The sequence below is a fragment of the Meleagris gallopavo genome, chromosome 2, assembly GCF_905368555.1.
Source record: "Meleagris gallopavo chromosome 2, MGAL_WU_HG_1.1, whole genome shotgun sequence".
NCBI lineage: Eukaryota > Metazoa > Chordata > Aves > Galliformes > Phasianidae > Meleagris > Meleagris gallopavo.
Genome location: NC_139405.1, coordinates 33,293,497 through 33,315,593, shown reverse-complemented (window position 1 = coordinate 33,315,593; position 22,097 = coordinate 33,293,497). Strand labels below are relative to the sequence as shown.

Below are 22,097 nucleotides of genomic sequence, written 5' to 3'. Positions count from 1 at the left end.
CTGACAGCCTCTGATACAAATATGAGTAAAGTAGCAAAAAATCATCCAATTGCACCACGCACAAACACTTGTATGCATGCTGAGTCTTGTTAAGTGTAAGCAAGGTTGATGTCTACATCATTTGAATTACCTTAACACGCAGCAAGTCAGGAAAACCATGGAAGTAACAAACTGTGTGATTAACCACAACTAGTGAAAGTCACCATACACACAGACACATCTCCTACTTAATCAGATAAAATGAATAAAAGCATACAGGTCATCCACGCTGGAAATCATCCAACTCTACCAAGTAATACTGAAAAAGTAATACTTTAAAGAGACTGGGACAGGGTAGTGACAATAACAACTTTCAGACCTTCCAGACTTTGAAAAGATTACAGTGTTGAAACAATACTGTGTCATACAGACACTTCCTGAGAAGTTATTTGCCTCAGAGGATTAAATCAAATTCTTTTCCCTATAAACTTAGAGCTTTAATGAAAAAAAAAAGACTTTCAAATATATTCCACCAATATTGAAGGAAAATATACCTCAAATCTTTATCAACATGATCAGTAAAATGTGCAGAAATAGGAAGTGTCATGAAACAACAGAAGTAACTGTTAAAAGTATGACAGTAACTACAAGTTGTCCCATCATACCACAGCACTCTTTTGGACCATTCTGAATGAAAAACAGTAGAGACGGTTCAAGTTGTATTAAATCCAAACCTCTGAATAACTCTAAAAAAAATTGAGATAATAAATACTTTTATGCTATTTTCTACAAAATCCCTTCAAACAAGACACAGGATTCAACCAAGGATGCATTTCCTCCTCTATAAATCTTCAAACTTCAAGGTACTGCAAAATCTAGAAAAAAAAACTTCGTTTATCAATTATCAGCTTTACTGAGAGATTGTAATGAACCTCCTCTCCTACCCAAGCAGCTGAAACTTGCAGGAGTACAAAACTATTTTTTCTCCATTGAAAAGTCATGTTCAAGCAAACATGTATCACATCTAACTTTTAGATGTATTTGCTTTTTCTGGAAGTTATTTTGAATCTGTAAGCAATAATAGTATTTAAAAAAAAATAAAACCACTAATGAAATTTTTCTGTATTGAAACGGTATGTAAAAAGGAAGATATTCAGTTAACTTTAAAAGCTGCATCAGCAAAATGTATACTGCAAAATGAGGAAAAATATTCAGACTAAATAAGGTGGAAATTTTGCTTGAACGACACATGGTTTTTTTCCCCGTCAATCTTTGAACATCAAATTCATTCCCACAGAGGTTTAAACACAGTCAGTTTTGCCTTTAATTTAGACTTTCTTGCCATGTTCTATCATTCTGTGTTAGCAGACTTTCAGAAGGCAAGCTGCAGTAGGATAGGATGGCCATTCTGTAAAACATAAAATGGAAGCATTACTTGCAATACAGTTGGCAATTACTTACTTGACTGAAGATCTGAAAAAGAGTAGAGTTTCTCAGAAAGGCATGCTGATTGCCTAAGCTGTAGAGAAAAACAGATATTTAACACTTACACGGCATGTTTTATCTTGAAAACACTCTACAAAATTGATTATTCAATGTGATATGCCTGTAAGATAATTAGGTAAGGGTAACTGCATCAACATAAATCTGGTCAATCTATACTTTCTGTAAACTATCATAAAATACTACTTAATTTCTGATGTTGTGACACTTTCTACTAGTATATTTTCTCGACTTCGGCAGTTTGCCCCTAGTAATTTACTGTGGCTCTTCATACTGTAATTGAAAGCAATTTATGAGGTTAGTCTCAGATTTCACGAGACTATAATTAATGTACTGCATTTCTAGGTACATATTTGCCATTTAAAAACCATCATGCGCGCACTGTTCCCAACAATGTATAAATTAAGATATTAAATTACATTCTATCATTCAGACCCCAACAAATGAATACATTTTTATTCAAGAAAGACAGTATCATGTCAGGGTCAGAAAAAAAAAAAAAAAAAGGATTTATAATCTCAGTCATCAGCCTATTGATTGAACAGAAAATTTAGTCTGTGTAAGTTAATCAAGCTGTGGGAATGTCAAAACCCAGAACTTTCGAGAAAAAATTAGGAAAAAAATATCTAATTGAGATTAAGAGAACCCAACATTAAAAGGATGATATGGTGCACTCTAAAGAAAGGGCTAACAGTACATGCTTCTCTTTACCACTCATATCTATATTTTAAAAAAAAAAAAAAAAAAGTTCCCACTGAAGTTGATGGATGCACCAATAACTTTGATAGTATCAAACAGAAAACAGGGTGTTCTATGCTTTCCCTCTAGGCAGAAATAAGTTTAGGATGCTATGACAGCCATAGGAATACAAACTTCATAAACAGACCTCTTGAGTTTAATTATGTCCATTTCAGTTCCTCTTGAACCTTTTCACACTTCTGCAAATTAATCAGTAATATTTTAATGCAATATGCAGTCCAATTTTGTTCAGCGATCCTAGTCTCTTCAGCTCTCTAGCTCTTAATTACATTAAAAATGTAGAGTGAAAAAGTATTAACCTGAAACTATTACACTGAATATATCTAAAAGAATGTCACTTACTAGCTTAAAAACAATCCTGCCGGCAAGTCTGACAGAATCTGGAGGAAAATTAGGCTTGACATTCCGAAGGCACTTGCACTCCCGCTTGTGGTCCAGCCAACCTTCTTTCTATCAATTTAAAAATAAATAAATAAATGGAAGAGTAAGAAAAACTTCATGTTATTATTATTATAGATATAATATATCCATATATACACACATATTCCTTTATATACACATTGTTTCACTGTGGAAAGAAGATAGGGAGCTCCCTACTCTCAAGATTAGAAAGGGTGCTACAATTCCCTCTGCTATCCCAATTCTGCCAACCCACACAACACCCTAGGCAAGAGTTTACTCAGAAATCAAGAACACAGAGCCCTTTGGATTCCATCCACATCATTAAAACACAGCTGCTCTACTCTACCACAATAATTAAGTTTCCCATGTGGCATAAACTGCCCCCAGAGATCCTCCACCTTGTTGGATACTAACACTCAAGGCTGGGAGGACTAACATAGTATCTCCAAACTGCAGAGATTAGGAGTGGTTTAAATAACCAAAATTTATCAAAACAGAGAAAGGAATCAAGATTATTATAGTTGCATGTACCTGGACCTGAAACTTTGTTTCATGGAGCACCTGTCAGCTACACCCACAAGGAGAAAAACCGCTACATCGATGAAGAAATGGAATGAAAAGGGGAGGGAGGGAAACTCCTTGTATATTGAAATATGCCTATTTTCCTTTTTTTTTTTTTTTTTTCCCCCCACAAGCTAGTATGAAAGACAAACAACAACGAGTCTTCAGCAAAGAGAAAATCATGTTGGAAGACAGGGGCAATGTCTGACCAACTTTTTTTTCCCGGAGCTACTTGCTTTCTAAGCCCAAAATTCTGTTCATGATTAACAAAATCTCCAAGCTCATCTCATTAATACAGTACATCTTTACATTGTTAATATATACATATATTCATAGTATAGATCTGAAGACAATGAGCTATTTTTCAGACATTTTTATAAGCAAATTGAAAAAACAGAACACTAAACAGCTGTTACAGTGATAAGAACTGAGAATAAAATAGAGTTTCTGAAGGTGACTTCTCTCACAGATTAATTCAGTGAGGAAAACAAAAAATGAAACTCAAGAAAACCAGCTACTACAAGGTAACTGCCACATAGGAAATGACAACGTCTAATAAAAAGCAATTATACATTCAGCAATAAAAAATAGAGGGAACATCTGTCGTATGTACAAGCGCATATAAACACTACAGACACTGACATTTGAGTTATAAAGATTACAGAGGTCATTATGCAATTTTATTTTTTTTTAAAGCTGTGTTTATAAGGGAAAACATTTCAGGTGGCCAGGCTTCAGCATCAGTAGCACTCATTCTGTTTCACTGTGGGTTTTCCCCCCGCCTTTGGCTTACATATAATAAATAAATTGTATTTTTTATTTCTTTTAGTTGCATAGGAGATTTGTGGTTTCTTTTCCTATACCCATAAGTCAAGAAAGGAAAAAAATGACACCAAGAAGGCATTAATCCAAATATAGTTAGTGTCACATGCTGTCTGACAAATAAAAGCCAAGAATCTACTGCTCAATAGAAATATTCTTCTCTAGGAGAAACAAGGTCACACTTGTAAATGTCCCGATATCATTCTCTGCAATATAATTACATGAGCATTTTTCTACTGCTTAAACTAAAATTGTTCTTTGGAGCAAGCCTTTATCTGTCGATTTTCATTCCTTACATAAATTCTGCACAGAATTTCAAGTATGCTGAATGTGACACCAAAATGATTAATAGCTTACCCAACCAATAAAGCCCTAATGAGACAAAACATACAGCACCACCCAGCATAATATGCCACACTTCTCAGGGATGCATTTCCCTATGAGAATAACACTGAGACCAGATGCTCTCTTCTAAGCAGTGCTTGGCAAAAGCTGATGCCAAGAAGAAATTGGTGGGATCCTTCTGCAGGAGGGGTGCTGGAATAGGGACTGCTGCTCACTTCCTCCCAGCTGACCAGGGAAGAAGCAAAGCTCCAAATGCATCAAGTATGATGAGATCAGAAGTATTTCTTGTTGCTATTCAGACAACAAACAGAAATTACAGAACTACATGTAACAGTTAAGTCCCGTGACCCTACTTTTAAAGGCAGTCTCTAACGACACTTATTGGTGGGCCTATCTTGGTGCCACGGCTCTGAACTCCATATATCCTGGCAGGGTTTTTATACCCCCTAAATGGCACGAGTACAGACACTGCCATGGAGAGGCATGGTCACCTGGTCTGACCCTTCTCCCTCCCAGTCAGGGAAGTGCTTCCAGTTTTTCCAACAGATTTTTTTCCCTCTTAGAAATGAACACTCCCACAAAGAAGCAAGGGAGGACAAATAAATACTGCACAGCAGTGGCCACCGCTCCTCCTCCAGACTTCACCGCGTTTAGGATCTCAAAAACAAAATCCTTCCTTTTACCTCCTCCCAAACCAGTGGCTAAGAAGGGAAGCAATTGAAGACTAACACTAAAAAAATAAAATAAAATAAAATAAAAATTAAAAGCGGGATTTTTAGTTATTTATTTTAAATTAAATCACAGAATCACAGAATTGTACAGGTTAGAAGGGATCTCATTGAGTCCATCCCCCCTGCCAAAGCAGGCTCCCTGCAGCAGGCTGCACAGGTAGGCATTAAATGAAGTCATTTCAACAGTTTTTCAAAATGACACATTTTGAATTCTGCCTAAAGTGTCCCACTTGTCAGGGATTATCATCTACATCACTTGTCCCTAAACTGTAGGATGCACCAAATTAATAAGCGGTGCCAGGAGATCACAACAGCGATTATGAGGAGAAGCAAACATGGTCACTCCGTACGTTTGGAGAGACACCCATCAAACTAACACTGCTAGAAAACAGCACTGGGAAATTAGGCAGACTAGGCATGAGCAGGTGAGAAAGGAGCTGCAGCAGAGAAGTGCTGAGAAGGGGCAAAAGTAAATGAGGTCCAACTCAAAAACACATTTCAAATCAAAAGGCCTACATATAACATACGTATAATAAGCCTTTTGACTATTATATGATCCCAAAATGAGAATTCAATCATAAAGATCAGCCCAAAGGATCTTTTCCAGCCCTACATTTCTAATATTTCTTTTTTTCTAAGTGTTAAAAGTGAAAGCTAGCAGCTTCAACTGGCCTAAGAGATAATAGAATTCTGAAATTTGACACTGTACACTTTAAATTTTTCATCTTCAACATTTTCTACAAGCTAGAAATTCCAATTCCTCTACTGTTTTGTTCAGAACTTCTTGCTCTGCCCACATAACTCCTTGAAGGATAACATTTTTCAAGGTAAGTTCCAAGAGGTTAAATATCTTTTTCAAGGGTATTTCCTCCCCTATAGGTTAGCACAAAGACACTTTTTATTAACCACTTGACACTTGAAACCAAGTGAAAATTTCTACAAGATATTTTCAGCCTTAAAAATAGCTCATTTTAGAATCATAGAATCCTTAGAATTTGAAGAGACCTCTGAATGCCATGTAGCCCAACTCCCCTGCAATGAATTTTGGTCTGTCCTAAAATAGAAATTCCCTGCTGAGTGTACTTCAAAGTTTCATTCACAAAGTCTACCTTTATCCCAAATCCAGTTCAGCTACTCAGTTAATATGGGGTTTTGGTGTGTTTCATTGTGGTTCATCTTTGAAAGTCAGATTTTTACTTCAATTCTGATTTCATTAACTGTATTAATTGGAAAACTCCATAAAGCTAACAGTCTTAAGCCTCAGTTAAGTGTTTTGTATAGTGGGATTTATTTAATACACGTGAAAAATTAATCAAATCATTCTGCAGCTAAGTGTAAATTGTAAATCCAACAGCACAACCAATATTTCTAAGCTGGTCTGTTATTTACAAAAATAAAATAATCCCGTTTTGCCAATATTCACTTTTTAAATGTGCAAGCCGCAATTTGAGTCAATACCCTGCTGTTTATTTTGTTCAGCAATTAGTTCAATTGTAAGTGCACATACTAATGAACTGCACTGCAGCTTCAGAGCCTAAGTAGAGCGCAAAGCCCTCGCCTTGGCCGAGGAGAGCTCCACTAACAGCTGTTCTAAAAAGAGCTACACAGTAGTTTAGACAGCTTATTGAAAAAAAAATGAACTAGGGGACAGTACTCAACAGAAAACAGATCTGCTTTGTCTCAATTTTACCCGGATCGTTTGCACAGAATTGTCAGTCTCAATAAATTCACTGTTTTGTCCAGATAACTGAAAATTTTTTCAGTTGTTCTCAATTGCTATCTACTACCAAAAGAGAATGGGTGATATTAATTACACATTAATTCTGTATAACATTAACAGCACAAGATGCTGTGAGACAGTAAATACACAGCATGTTAAGTGTCAATTACTTACAGCAGAACCAGCCCTGTCTCCCTGAAATCAATACCTACAGCAGTGGAAGTAGGAAACTGGAGATGGCTTAAAGCATAAGAACCCTAGAGCTGGAAGCAAAAAACAAGAATATTCAAGATAACCTGAGGCTATCCAGTGTGAATCCTCAACGCAAATTCACCTAATTGCTTTCCCAAAGGCTAAAACTCCGTTTCCTAGTTTTGTTGCTATTACACATAGGTGAGAAGAGGCTATTGCATTACACCTTGTAAATTCACTTGTGCAGGTCGGTGCCAGCATAGGGACCATGGTGTCTCATTTCACATTAGAGAGTCATCAACAGAAGCTTTACCAATTACTCTCCTGACACATATTTGTTTTAAAGTTACCTTACAAATAACTCTGGTCTTCTATATTCTTCAGTTATATTTTCCTTGTGATTTCCTATAATAAATCTCTTTGTGGCACTATTATTGATGCTACAGCAAGCACCTAATGTACGTTGCACACATTTGCTGTACAATGAATCAAAATGTCTTATCTTCCTCCTTTCCCCCTCCATATGTTTTAATCCCCAAAAGAATGGGTTTTTGCATGTTGAGAGCATTGCAAATCATACTGAGGCAGAATTGCTTCTAGCATCACATTGTAAAGGATCAACAAAAAACACATTATATAAGGGGACATGGCACACCTAAAGTGTAAAAGGACCACCTGAAGGTCAAAGAATTAAAAAGTTAAATTTCTATACCTGTAATAGAATATCACTACTAGTCTTTATTAACAATTAATTGTCTTCCTTCATTTTTCATTACTTAGACAAGCAAACAAAAATAACCATGCAAACCTAAGAGAAATTATGCAAAAATTAAAGGGCTTTTTGTTTTGTTTTTTTTAAGGCAACCTTCATGCTTTGAATTTCAGATGTCTGGTTTTCTGCCAAGTCACACCTTATGCAGTCATCTATTCATGTGTGACTATTCAATACCAAGTCCTGCCAACTTCTGCACACAAGTTTCAGTGACAATATCAGACAAACAGTAAAGCTAAGCTTTTAGGGTTGAACACTTTTCCGAGCTGTTTCAAACACCAGAATAATAGGATAATTGGAAGGGATCTCTGGAGTTCTCAAGTTGTGAAGTAGGATTAATTCTGTGGTCAGATCTCACTCAGTGATTTATCCAGTAGGATGCTGAAGACTTCCAAGGATGCAAATGGCACAATCACCCTAGTCAGCCTGTTCCACTTCTTGGTTGTCCTCAGGGTCAAGAAGTTTTTCCTTACACATCTGAATCTCTTTTCCTTCAACTTATTTCCACTGTCCCTCATCTTCCTGCCATGCATAGTTGTAAAGTGCCTGGCTCCATCTTCTTGATATCATCCTTCAAGGTACCGTTTTGTCCAATAATGCCTCTTACCTGCAAATTCTCAAATCTTTCTTCCTCTTAAAACAAATGGGATATATACTTTTCCACAATAAAAATTATTCTTGAAATACAAATGGTTTTACTGCAGAATAGGCTTAGAACCTCCAGTCTGCAACCAGCAAGCTGCAGAATCCTCCCTCTCCCTCTAAGCACAGCCAAACACCACACATTTCATCTTAGTTCTGTGTCACAAATATAATCTTATATTCGTAACTGTAAGAATAATCAAAATAAAACAAGGCAATACACTCTCTATCCATAAACGCAAACCAAAAAATATAGAGGTGTGTCAATGTGGAAAATTCATGGAGACCCTGTAAATTAAGTATTTAAATGATTGTTTTTCTTCAGTATTTTATAGCTGTAATTCTTCATCTTACCTGACATGATTTACCACAGTATTTAGCAACCTTGCACTGAGAGCATCTGTGCAGATGTTCATTCCTGTTAAGAAAAAAAAAAAAAATCTGTTAAAAATATGAATAGAGCTTTATATTTACCCTTCTTACATAACTGGCAGTTTTCAAATATTAAAAAAAAATAAAAATAAAAATAAATAAAAGCACCTGGAAGGAAATAAAAAAAACTATAATGCACTGCAGCCCAAGAAGAAATTGTGCATTACATAAAAAGCTGTATTCACATTCCATTACTCATATGACTTACTATACATGGGGCCAACCTAAATTAACAGCAGAGATATCAAATGTGACTTTTTTGTGTGTGTGTCATACAGCTATAATCCTAACGAGTTTGGGTTTTTTAGGTAACATTACATCTGCATGCTTATTAAGTGTCTTGAGCATTGTTTTCAGCATCAGCACATCCTAAGCAAGACCTCATTGTCACACTGCAGTGATGACATCAGATTATAACTTCATTATTACTGAGTCTCAATGTGACAAGTCACAGCAGAGTGGTGGTCAGTCAGATCAAACTAAAAATGCATTTAGAGGTGAAACAATGAAAATCTAGTGAAAGCTAGGAGGACAATTTTCAGAGATGCACTGCACAATCCAAGAGTAAAAAGTGTCTCCATCATTTTCTGATGCTGTCATAGTTTATAGTTATCCAAATTAAAAACAAAATATCACTATAGTTTTATAAATTTTCAGACATTAAATATGAAAACATACACAGAGAACATCTTACACCTCAAATACATGAATTCAAGAAGAAAGATTTACTCTAGAGCAGAAGAAAGGAGACAAAGATTTTGACGTTCCTCTCCCCTCAATTTTCTGTAGAAAGTACTACATACAGATCATTACAAAGAAGTAACATTCTTTGAACAGCTACTGTATGAAAACCACTATTTGGCTGCACAATATTTCGTAGGCATTCCTGCTGACTACCAAGAGAATCATATCATAGAATCATAGAAAGGCTTGGGTTGGAAGGGACTCAAGGATCATCGAGCTCCAACCCCCTGCCACAGGCAGGGCCACCAACCTCCACATTTAATACTAGACCAGGCTGCCCAGGGCCCCATCCAACCTGGCCTTTACCTCTAGGGATGGGGCATCCACAACCTCTCTGGGCAGCCTGTTCCAGCACCTTACCGTTCTCATAGTAAAGAAGTCCCTCCTGACATCCAACCTAAATCTTCCCTCCCTCAACTTAAAACCATTTCCCCTTGCCCTGCTATTATCAACCCTTGTAAAAAGTTGATTCCCCTCCCATCTGTAGGCTCTCTTTAGGTACTGGAAGGCTGCAGTGAGATCACCCCACAGCCTTCTCTTCTCCAGGCTGAACAAGCCCAGCTCATGTTAAGTTTTTCATCCACCAGGACCCCGAGGTCCTTCTCTGCAGGTCAATTCTCAAGGACTGCTCCTCCCAGTCTGTACATATACCCAGGCCCAAGAGAAATACTAATTAGAAGTATTTCAAATACAAGCACATATTCTGCTATTGCCTGCCATGCTAAGCAGCATGTTCCATCAAGGACATGAAAGACTCATTTTTAATAAATGACCCACAAATTCTTTCTAGATGTTTTGCAATTAACAGCACAGATGAACACTTTGCTGAAGTTAGACATTTCAAATTAGTGAAAGATGACACGACAAGAATTTCAACTTCTTTACTCATTGCTTTGTTCTTCCTGTAAATCTGCCAGTGAACTTTTCACAACACATTAATCATAGGCAATGCTATCACCAAAAAATCTGCCCACCAAACTGTGAAATAAAAATGAAAGAAAAAGAGATAGAGCTCTGGTATGCTGCTTAGCTGTTCACCTGCACAGCTGTAGTCCTCAAATCTGCCACTCTGCAGTGTGCCTGTGCTCTTTGCCATAGTTCTGTTCTATTCAGCTTCACAGAATCACAGACAACATGAGGGATCTTTCAGCCTCTCCTTTTCCAGAAAACTTCTTTAGTTCCACCATTCTACATCTAGTGGACTCCATCAAACTTCTCTTTATCACCTCTTCCTGTGGAATGACTTAGCAAAACATTTTCAAAACCAAACTTTTTTTTGTTCTAAATGGTATCCACCTAAACAAAGTGAGTTAGGGCTTGGCTAATACAGCATTAGCAATTTCAGTGACACGCACATTAAATTACCAAAAAGGCCAAGCATCAACAGGCAGAAGACATATTCTCAAAGCAGAGCAATTATAACTTTCTAGAGACATTTTAAAGGAATGGATGCCCATAAGTAATGTAGAACTCTCTCGTACAGATTCCACATCCTTCCATCAGTCTAGATCAGACAACCTCAATAAACTACAAACACACCTTGCCACGGTCTGTTTTTCCCAAAAGATGCCATGATTTACTATAACCACTGATGAAGTAACCAACACTGGACCTTACACCACAAAGCACCAAGTTTCTTCTGCACCCTCTGAAGTTTCAGTACTTCACAGGATTAGATTCCTTATATCTTTCACCACAAAGGGTTAACAATGCTGTAGTAACAAACAAATATACACAGAAATCTAAGGACTATCACTCTAGATCTGTTTTTTTTTTTTTCCAGACTGACACTACCAGTCAGATTACTTGAATAAGATGATTCTTGCTGGCACTGTATAACAAATTAACAATCCGTTCATCTTTTGGGGTTCCTCTGAGTGACAAGTAGATGTAGGACACCACTTACAGACCTGAACAGCATAACTACTGACGAAATGGTTGTTTTAAATTCCAGTCCTCTCCCTCCTGGATGAAAAAAAATTCCTTTAGACCTATAGCATCCATGAATCTTGCAACATGGCATTTTAAATGTAAAAAAAAAAAAGCATGATTCAACACACTTACTCTGAATATAAAGAATTCAAAAATAAGATTCATGTATATATGATTGATGCATTTTAGGACATTTTTAAAAAATGAGACTGTTTGCCTATTTTATTCCAGTCCTGCATATTTTATTAACGTTACAGAGTACTGAAACAAAGTCACTGTCAAATGCAGTATCTACTGCATCCCACCAGTGTGACCCACCTGATTCACAGACTGCAAAGGCTGCCCAGGCAGTGCCAGCACAGTTGGATGCTACCAGCACCACACCCACACCCTTACAATATGCAAAACCTTACCCTTCTGAAAGCATCAGATGAGCAGTTAATAAGTACAACCCAACAACAACAACCCAGTGAATGAAAGCACTTTTGTTTGCTGGGGAAGAGCCTAATACAATTATAAAACACAATGAAACCTAGCAAACACAATTAGGCTACTTAATTTATAATGGAAATGCATCCACACTTCTCTGGTGATTGCAGGCACTTGACTTTCAGCCACTGCTCACCAGATGAGCACAGTATTTGATTACCAGGCTGTGCTCACCTCTCCTTGCTGTACAGTTTATTCACACTTCTGATGCTGCCACAGACTGCAGGATGAAAGGCCAATCTCACATGAATTCCCTACTGCATTTTTGTAGTTGATACTGCTTTTCAGTTAATAATCCAGCTCTATAATACGTGTCACAGAAGAGATGCTCTTTCACATGCACACCATGTAGAACTAATTTCCTGAACAAATTCTTAGGCCTTTTATTCAGTCGAACACATCAAGTGCATGATGCTTACTTGGATTTTTCTGAGTGCGTGCATATCAGACCCATCACAGAGTGAGAGAAATCAATACCCACAGCAAGCAAACATGCCATTCATCACTTTGCTAACACAGTTTGGTCTTCCAATAATAAAAAAGATGCTTATAACAAACTGCATTTTTAACTTGGTTGATCTGTGAGCAGTGGGTTACATGTGGTGCAATGACCACCTACCTTACCATCTCCCAGCAGATGGAGAACACCACATAGCAGCAGAGCTGTTCATGTATGTGGGCACTAGCTATGCTGGAGGGCATCTGCAGCACAGCAAAAGTGACAGTACAGCTCTGGGGATAAAAGCAAAGGGTACCATAGGAGGACTTGCGCAAGGGATAACATGCACAAGGCCTGCCAGGCATCTGCACATCCCAAATCCAAGTCCTTGACAAGCAACAAGAGCACCTACCCAAAGCCCAGGCACTATTACATGGCTCAGTCTATTCCAGAGCAGCTTCCCTTCCACTTCTCCCCTGGTCCCAGACATCCTCTGCCATTACAGGCAGCTTGGCAGTCAAGGAGCTGCTAGTTCCCCTGCCATCTGATCCTCTCCGTACACAGGTGTAGGGTCCCACTTCACCCTTGGAGCTTACACAAGAATGATATGTAAGAAGTGTTGGAAATCCATGTTCTACAAAGTCATACAAAAATGCCCCATATTTTCCACTTGCATGCTTTACTGTGTTGAGAAAGCACATGAATTACTTTTCTAATGTAAGAGTAGCACTTGGGGGAAGTGGCATTTCAAGGGGTAATTAGAACATCCAATATTTAGAATTAAAAGGCAGTAACCACAGCTAACCATCAGACTGATTTATTTAAGTGAAAACTAAGAGAGATCTTGTATATAAGAAAAAAATTATTTCCAAATACAAGCAACCACTTTACCAGCAAGGCTGATGAATAAAATAAATGCTACCACAAACAAAATCAACCGTTGCATGCAAGTACTGTGATCATCACCAAGTAAGAGCAATGATGCAAAACTACAGGAAAGTTTGGGTCTGAAAGCACTGAAAGTTTGGATCTGAAAGTAGACAACTACTTAGGGTTGCCTCCTAAACCTACTTGCTTTGCAAAGCTACTTTGACACTTTCCCTCAAATCAAGGGAATTTTTATTCATTTTTAGAGCTTGCCTGCAGACAGCATGCCAACATGCTTTGCAAATTTAAGGCTTAAACAAATTAACTTCAGTCACACAGTACATCCATTACACCTTGGAATTTTAATCAAAGAAAAACTCTGAGGAAAACTACAATGTTAAAAGATCATATGTACAGCTTAAAAACATGCTCCCAAAAAATTGATGTGCAGTACTTTGAAAGCCTTGTTTCTTGAATATGTGGTTACAAACCAGTGAGGCCATATTACGAAGTATCCCATCTTCTATACTCCCTTTCAAAAATGACAAGTGCATTGTCCCCAGGTCAACATTCCACACATGCACACACAAAAAACAGCTTTTACTTTGACATATCATACTATTACTGCGAATGTTTTTTTCCAGCTAGCATTTGCCTCCTGTAACACATTGATTTCAAATTTTCAGTGAAATTTAAACCTCTCTGACCCTCTAATAGAGGAATACCTTCACCAGCCTTTTTCTTTCTTGGCTCTTTTCTCTCTTGCCCATGTTTATATTTGCAGGACACTCATTTTTTAAGAGTCTCTGCAATCCTCATTTAAACATTCCCCTTATTTTCTTTTCCATTTCCAAATATGAACCAAAACATCCAAAAATCCTCTCATTCCTAATGGAACACAATCTGGAAAGCACTGAATAAAAACTGAAAGACTCCAAGCAAAGAGCTTGTACTAACATGGCACTATAGTTGGGCTCAATATGGCATACCATTTCTTGAAGATTTCAAATTTGGCAAGAATAGAAGCCAAGTTAACTTCTTTTCACCTAGTTTTACTTGTATGTTGAGAACTCACAAAAGTTAAGATATAAACACAGATTATTAGAACACAATAGCAAAGTTCACTCATAAAGTCTGTTTACTTATAAGCTGGAGAATTCAAAAAGCTAGAAAACAGAAAGAAATGCAAGCATATTTCAAATCATACAGCAGAGAAAGATGATGACAAAGAGAAACACGTTGACCCACGTATGGACACAGACCCTAGAGAAAACATCCAATTTCTTCTCTGCTCAGGGGTCATCTGAGATGAGAGGTCTTGCAGTGTCCAAAGGATTCTTGTAATGAATTGCATTGCTCATAAAATCTCACTACAGACTTTTCTAATAAAATAATATAAAAATAGCTCCTGATATCAGTAACTCCACTCCCACTTCCAGACAATCCTTTAGAACAGAATGGCTTTCTACAGTGGAATTGGCCAAAATGCTGCAATGACTGATTCCAGAAAGCCTCTGCACATCTGGATTGTTTATACTCCCAAACAAATAGTCAAAGAGAGCCGGAAATCAGCTACACATCGCTTTATCACACAGACTACTCTATGTACTCTGGTGACATCCTATGGTTAAAAGTGTAATAGACGTTTCTTCAGTTGCAATGATTAGTCACTCTAGTTTCCCTTTTCCATTTAATCAAGATTACAAAAAGTCAAAAAAGATATACAAAAAAAAGTCAAAAAAGATGTACAATGCCTGTACAACTATAGTGAGGCCGAGATGTTTTCAGAAAAAGAAAAGTAACCATAATTTGACAGACAAGAGCACTACAGCTAAGATGCCCAAAAGCACTCACTACCTATCCCACATACTAATTTGACAGTAGGGAAAAGCTGTATAGTGTTCACGTTTTCCAAATTTGTTGATCTTCAAGAGAAAAGCTTAAAAAAAAAAAACAAAAAACTATCAAATTCAGAAGTGCGCTTTAGTGTATTTTAGAATACAAAATAATCACTAGCCTCAAGACAAGCCTTCCTTGTTAAGAATTAACAGTTAGACCAGGAGGGCATGTAACACTGGTACTCAATCCAAAAACCTCAGCAGCACTAAACGATACGCTTTAAGATGTGCACACACTTACATATTTCTGGAAAATGTCAACCCTCCCTCACAAACTATGTCTTTGCTTAGTACTGGTACATTTCTGACAGCAGTCAACATCTACACAATAGATATTTATTCCAGTTAAGGAAGTTTCAGAATAATTTAGTATCCCTCAGAAATTACTCTTTCTTTTGAAGACTGATCATGATTTTTACTTGGAGAGGAAGAATCAAGGGTTTTTTTTCTGAAGCTATTACTTCCATTCACGGAATTCATTTTTAAAGAAGTCATGGGAATTCCAATATACAACATGCTTCCATACACGTAGCCATTGGTTCTCCTCTTTTTCCTTACAACATTATTTTATAGTAAACGATGAAAAAAGAAGGAGCTGGAAAGCCATAGTATCTGTCATGAGAGATTGTCATCTGCTTGCTTACTGAGTTGGCCCAACCACAACACATCAGCACACACATTGTCATTTCAAAAATTGCTACTGGTATGGAAGAAGTTTCAAAGAGGAATAGATACTTCAATGAGGTCTGAGCTAATATGAAGAATTATAAATTGATGTGCATTGACTGTTGGCTCAGCATGATTATCCAGCTAAAACTGTTAGGGTTTTTTTTATGTGTGCGTATTTTTTTTTAAGCTCCAGAAAATATTATGTTTACATCACTATAAATCTTCAGTTAAATCTCATTTTTTCCATGGTGAAGAAAAGTGAGCCTTTAATCATCGTACTGTAGCTTTAGCAACGGGTCATGAGTGAAATCAGATTACTTGTTTCAGTTCAACAAGCATGGAACGAGACTTTGTAGAGTAGGGTACAAGAAAATGAGAAATACATTTTTCCCTGTTAGTAAAAGGAGAGACTGAAGGTTTATTATGACACGCAAAAGCTAGAAGAACACTACAGGTTTTGTTAACACAGAGCAGAACTGATATGGCTTGCAAATAATAAATTATTATTGCTGTTAAAATTAACAGCAGCTACTGTTGTTAAAATTAACTTACTTTTAAATTACTGCTGTTAAAATTAACAGCAATACTGTGTTGTGCAGAGTAAGAGAAATGCCAGCAGCACCTGTGTGAAAAACATGAGCCTTCAGTAATTTCTAAAGTGAACCATGTCCCAAACCAATGAAATGAGAATGTCTCTTCTTTTGTGGGAGAAGGAGAACCAAGCCTGACCCCCCCTCCCCCCCATTAATTACAAATAATAATAATTTGGAGGAAAAAGAAAGTTTAATAGGCCAAGGACTGAAGGATCAATCCGTGCCCCAACACATACACTTTTTAAATGATTTTTCTGCATCCCCATTCTAAACCGTGACTTAGGTGATAATCAGCAGAGATTCGTCCCAAAAGAAACAACAGAAATTCCATCACCTACCTAACTGGGAAACTGGAAAGCTTATGTTCATGAAGCTTCCACAAACTTGGGGTGGAAACCTGGATTATTCCATTATCTCAGTACTAATCATTCTTGTAAAACTCAGGAACTTTGAAAATGTCTGTAACTGAGTTACAAATACTAATTTGTGTTGGCAATGTTGAAGACAGAATTACAAACAGATGCTCTAGGTTTTCCTGAAAAAGTAAGTCTCCTTCCGAACAATTAATGATACTGCCAGAATAAATAAATACGCAGTCATCTGCTAACATTAAGTATATATAAGCTCAAAACCCTAAACCAAAGTACACATTCTATGAAAACATTAAACAGTTAATAAGCTAGGCATTGCCAAGTCAATTGCTTTATGTCAGTAAAAGAATATTCTATGGCTGCTTTACAGCAAAGAGAAGATATGCTCAATAGTACCATCACGTACCAAAAAACTACATGTGGGAAGAGTACCACTGAGACATGAACCCAATAAAATACTCAAGGAAGAATGATCTCATTATCAACACATTTTCATACTACAGAAGGTGTCAAGGACATTGACTTTGAAAAGAAAATGGGAAAGAAAAAAAAAAAAACAAGAAATGCAAACATTTTCTAAAACTGGAAAGAAAAACAACTTCTAAATTTAGTACACCATTACATTTAATTTGTGGAGCATTAAAATAAGAATAAATGCACCCGAAACTAATCTCAAAAAGACAAATTGGTCATCTTATGCCTAACTAGAATTCTTCTGAAAAAATAAGCCAAAAAGCAGCTGATGAGCATTCCTGTATGGGATCTGCATATTTTTATAAAGAAGTTACTCATTCTTGTATCTTTTCGACTCTTAGACTTTGCTCATTGTACAAAATGCAACAACGCAGCTATGTCTTGAGGAAATGAAGTTCACAAATATTTATTTATTTTAAACTGTTTAGGTTTCTAAGATGACAAAAACTTTATTTACGAAAGCATAGTTAGGGTGCATATATCTAATCATTTACACATTTATAGAAGAAAACATTTACTGGGTGAGTCAACAGCTGCAGTAAAAGCACCAACTACAGAAATTATGTAAATGAAAGGAGGAAAACCATAAATTTCTGGGAACTAAACTGTTGTGTTCTCAAACACAGTACTGAAGACAAAACTTACAATGCCATACAGTGCCATCCTCTTGCTCAGCAATGGATTTCTTTAATACCACTGAAGTCTTTGACGTTTCTGCCAACAGTGACAGCATAGGGTGAAAGCAGTAACAGAAAAAAAAATGATACACCTGGGTGAGTTTCTTCCAGTGAAGAAACTGCAACATCCCGTGCTCACCATCGCAGTGAGAGGACTAACTCCAGCAGAAATACTTGCATGTTGCATTACTAAAGCACACACGCAGGTAGCCTTTTTAGGCTTTTCATCTCATCTCATTTGTATGTTATCCCATAATAACAAAATTTGGCAAGACGGGCTTCCAACAAAATAACAGTTGTGCTGTGTTTGCACGCCCTGTAGGAGCGGCACAAAACCAGTGCCCTCACTAATGTGTATAAATGACTGCCTGATGGCTGCACAGATGTTCCACTGTGTATTTGTATGGGCACTGCGGTCATTTTGAAAAGCCCTTCCCCAATCTGTCACAGAGTACCTGTTCCTAGTTTCCTGACCTGGGGAATAAGATTCACCACCACATGGGTTATTGATAATTGCCTCACGCTCAATCTGTTGTGAACGAAACACACGTTATCACTGCCTCACTTTGAGGAACAGCCGAACATTAAGCAGTTGGAGAAGCGATGGTAGTATTTATGCTGCTGATAAGCACTGCAATTTAATACACCTTAGAGCTTGCGCTTAGGTCCTTCTATACAAGTCATGTGGCCTTTAACAAATGATATATATTTTCCCCTCTAACGTGGCTTCAACCACACTGCCTGTGAGCACTAATTACAGAGTAATCAGTGACAGTCCAAACTCCCCCTCTAAATGGTTTACAGAGAATAAATAACAAAAGGCCATGGCAAACAGAAACAGATTCCCTTAGAATCACAGTTTCTGGTTTTGCATATAACTGCTTTCTAACAAAGATGACAAGACATAATCCACTTCAGAATTCTTTTCTCTCTTTAATCAGATAGAAGAACTGGGCATTTAATGTACACATATAAAGGGGTTGAATGCCAGGGTTGCCAAAGGTAACCTTGATGTAGCAGCCAGATGATGGATGATCATGAACAATAAAAAGACATTTCAAAATTTAAGATCACAGAGACAGACAATTGTTGCACATCACTGCTATTTAGACATTACTCCTTTTGTGTACAATGACATACTGTGACGCAGAAGTCAGCAGGTCAACAGCACCAACTATAACACACAAAGCTGTTCTGTGTCACTCCAACATAACATAAAACCATAACAGCAACCACGTCCAGGAAATTATTCAGTATTTTTTTTTTAAAACATCCTTTTGCTTAGTTTCAAAATCATACGAGCTGTTAAAAATATACCTTGAGCTCTTAACAGCAGAAAAAGATGAGACAGTCTCACTGGTATAGAAAGAGAACTAATTTTGAAAATGAATTTAAAAATACAGTAACATTAGAAAACACTATAAAGTCTCTCATGGTATATTTTCAAGATCAGAAATATTCATGGTGGTAAAATTCAGCTCTTTGATGGCACTTAATGCTGAAAAATATTGTTTAGTTTCTCTGCTTTTTAAATATCTTCATTATAACTTTTCAAACATTGTACATTCAGGAGATTCTGAAAACAAAAAACCATGCACAATGAACCTTTTTCAGAATATTTCACCATTTAATAAATTATTAAAGCATCATCAACTTAATTTTTGGTTGACTCAACTATTAAAGCAAAAAATGTCCTGAATACAACAATCTCAAAAATAGAAAATGGTATGAACAATAAAATGACATTACAGCCATTTCTAGCTCTTTTGCAGCATCATCTGCTCTACCCCCACTCCACTATGACCGCAACTAGAGCTGCTGAATGCATTACAGCCATGGGGCAGCTTACCTCATAGCAAGCATAAACCTACCGCTTGTCTGCCTCTGCTATGCATCTGTGAGGCCCCACTTGCTGTCCTGCATCCAGGTCTGGGTCCCCCAGCACAAGAAAGATATGTTGAAGTGGGTCCAGAGGAGGGCCACAAGAATGATCAAAGGGCTGGAGCACCTATCCTATAAAGTTAGGTTGAGGGAGTTGGGACTGTTTAGTTTGGAGAAGAGAAGGCTCTGGAGAGACCTCATTGTAGTCTTCCAGTACTTGAAGGGAGCTCATAAAAAAGGTGTAGAGTGAATTCTTACATCATCTGATGCTAACAGGAGAAGGGGAATGGTTTTAAACTAGAAGAGGGAAGATTCGGGTTAGATGTCAGAAGGAAATTGCTTACTCAGAGGGCCTGGCACTGCTGCCCAGAGAAGCTGTGGTGCCCCATCCCTGGAGGTGTTTAATGCCAGATTGCTCAGGGCCCCGGGCAGCCTGAGCTGGTGGCTGGCAGCCCTGCCCATGGCAGGGTTTTGGGGCTGGGTGGGCTTTGAGATCCCTTCCAACTCAAACTATACTATGATTCTATACTTGAAGTTAACAAAGACACAAAGGGTTGCAGTAATACTGAGGGAAGACAGAAATCCCAGTGCTTGCTTTACCAGGATTTGCCCAGCAGTTATGGCCTGGGCAGCAGGATGTTGATTTGCCAGAAGGAGCCCTGCACTGAAAAATCTGGAGGCATCAGCCCTGGTGAGCTGAATGGTAGCTCATGGAGCTGCAACCCCTGCCACTGTGGGATTGCAGTGATGCCTGCTGTGTGTTACCAACAGCAATTGCCCCTGGCCCTGCAACTGCAAATTGAAGTGGCTGAACCTCACCTCTCCATCAGTTTCAAGAGTCACAAAACCTTGACCCAAGGCAAGGAACAGGCTTTTAATCCTGTTTGTTAAGCAGATGGCCACACAAACTTGTTTTGAAGGAAAACAAGATAGATTACATCATGCATTTCACAGACTATTACACTACATCTCCCTCATCATTTAATTTTTCAGATGCTCTGTCATTCCATTAGCATAAAATTGGAAAGGAGAAAAAATGAAATAAAAATCTCATCAAGCAACCTTGACAGCTACAGTTTCCTACACCACTTATTTCAATGATGTGTTCCTTACAATGCCACTGTTTCCAGCAATATCATTTAAGTAGCAGTGGGCATCAAAGAACTTTAAAGGCAGTGGAGAAGGGTAGGCAAGTGAAGAGGTGAGGGAAGGAGCAGGAGCAGCAGATTGCAGGCAGGTCACAGCTCAGAGCCATGGGCACTTCAGTAACAAAAGCGATGGGGACACATAGACAGGAAAGGGAGAGGGAGGGAGTAGCAGCATCTTGGCACAGCAAAACACCAGCAGCCCTGCTATGTCCAAATGATGAACGAGCAGAAACCAGTGTCAGATGAAGCACCCAGCTGTCCTCCTGGTTATTTTTCCTTCAAATCTATATGAAGATTCGGATTTCACAGAAACTGACAATGAGTCAGCTACATGTGACAGAGCCCAAACTTTTGTCAGAAAAAATAGGTTGATGATGTCACTATCTGTCCGAGCACTGAAATGATCTGCAATTAAACCGAGTTTTCAATGCAATTAAAATAGTTTTTGTATCGTGTTTGAGTACCTGTCTCAGAATGATTTAAAAGAGACAAAGATTATTTACATATATTTAGATCTGGAAGTGATCTTGTGGCACTGAGAGTTTTTTCACATTCAATATTTTAACTCACTGGCATGTAAGAACCTCTCTACCATTCAACCATAGTTAGCCAGAAACAGTGTATTTAAAAGCTATAAAAACAATTTCAAAGGCAGTCCTTTAAAACTGCCATTGAAAATGATGCACAATTTGATGCCCTCCTGCTTCTTTATCCACCTAAACACAAGATTAACAGGATAAAATTGGCTCAAAACCCAAACACTGAATGATATGACTCATTATCATCACACCTGTAATTCAGAATTAATGAGTTCTGCATGAGTTATATGGTACAGAATAAAAACTATGTTATATTCCCTTTTTGCTACAGGGATTATTACTACGGTAATCTTCTAGTCATACAGTATTAATCAGCTGTAAATATCAGCTGCAGGCACAGACACTCTGGCCAGTAGCCTCAAAATAAATCAGCAGTTTTTTCTTTTAACTCTCAAATTATTTTTCAAGGAGAAAATGCTGTGCCTTTAGACTATAACTTGAACCCTTTTTTATTTA

At 37.6% G+C, this 22,097-nt stretch overlaps 1 protein-coding gene across 2 annotated transcripts in view; it reads right to left on the bottom strand.

The window, feature by feature from the left end:
* The window catches only part of SMYD3 (SET and MYND domain containing 3), a 361,948-nt gene that overhangs the window by 317,618 nt on the left and 22,233 nt on the right, over positions 1-22,097 (bottom strand). For both annotated transcript variants that reach the window (XM_085219597.1, XM_085219596.1), the window contains exons 2-4: positions 8,783-8,846; positions 2,584-2,691; positions 1,441-1,498 (exon numbers count right to left, since the gene is read on the bottom strand). In XM_085219597.1, coding sequence (XP_085075723.1) covers positions 1,441-1,498; positions 2,584-2,691; positions 8,783-8,846 — 230 coding nt within the window. The remainder of the gene's footprint in view (positions 1-1,440; positions 1,499-2,583; positions 2,692-8,782; positions 8,847-22,097) is intronic.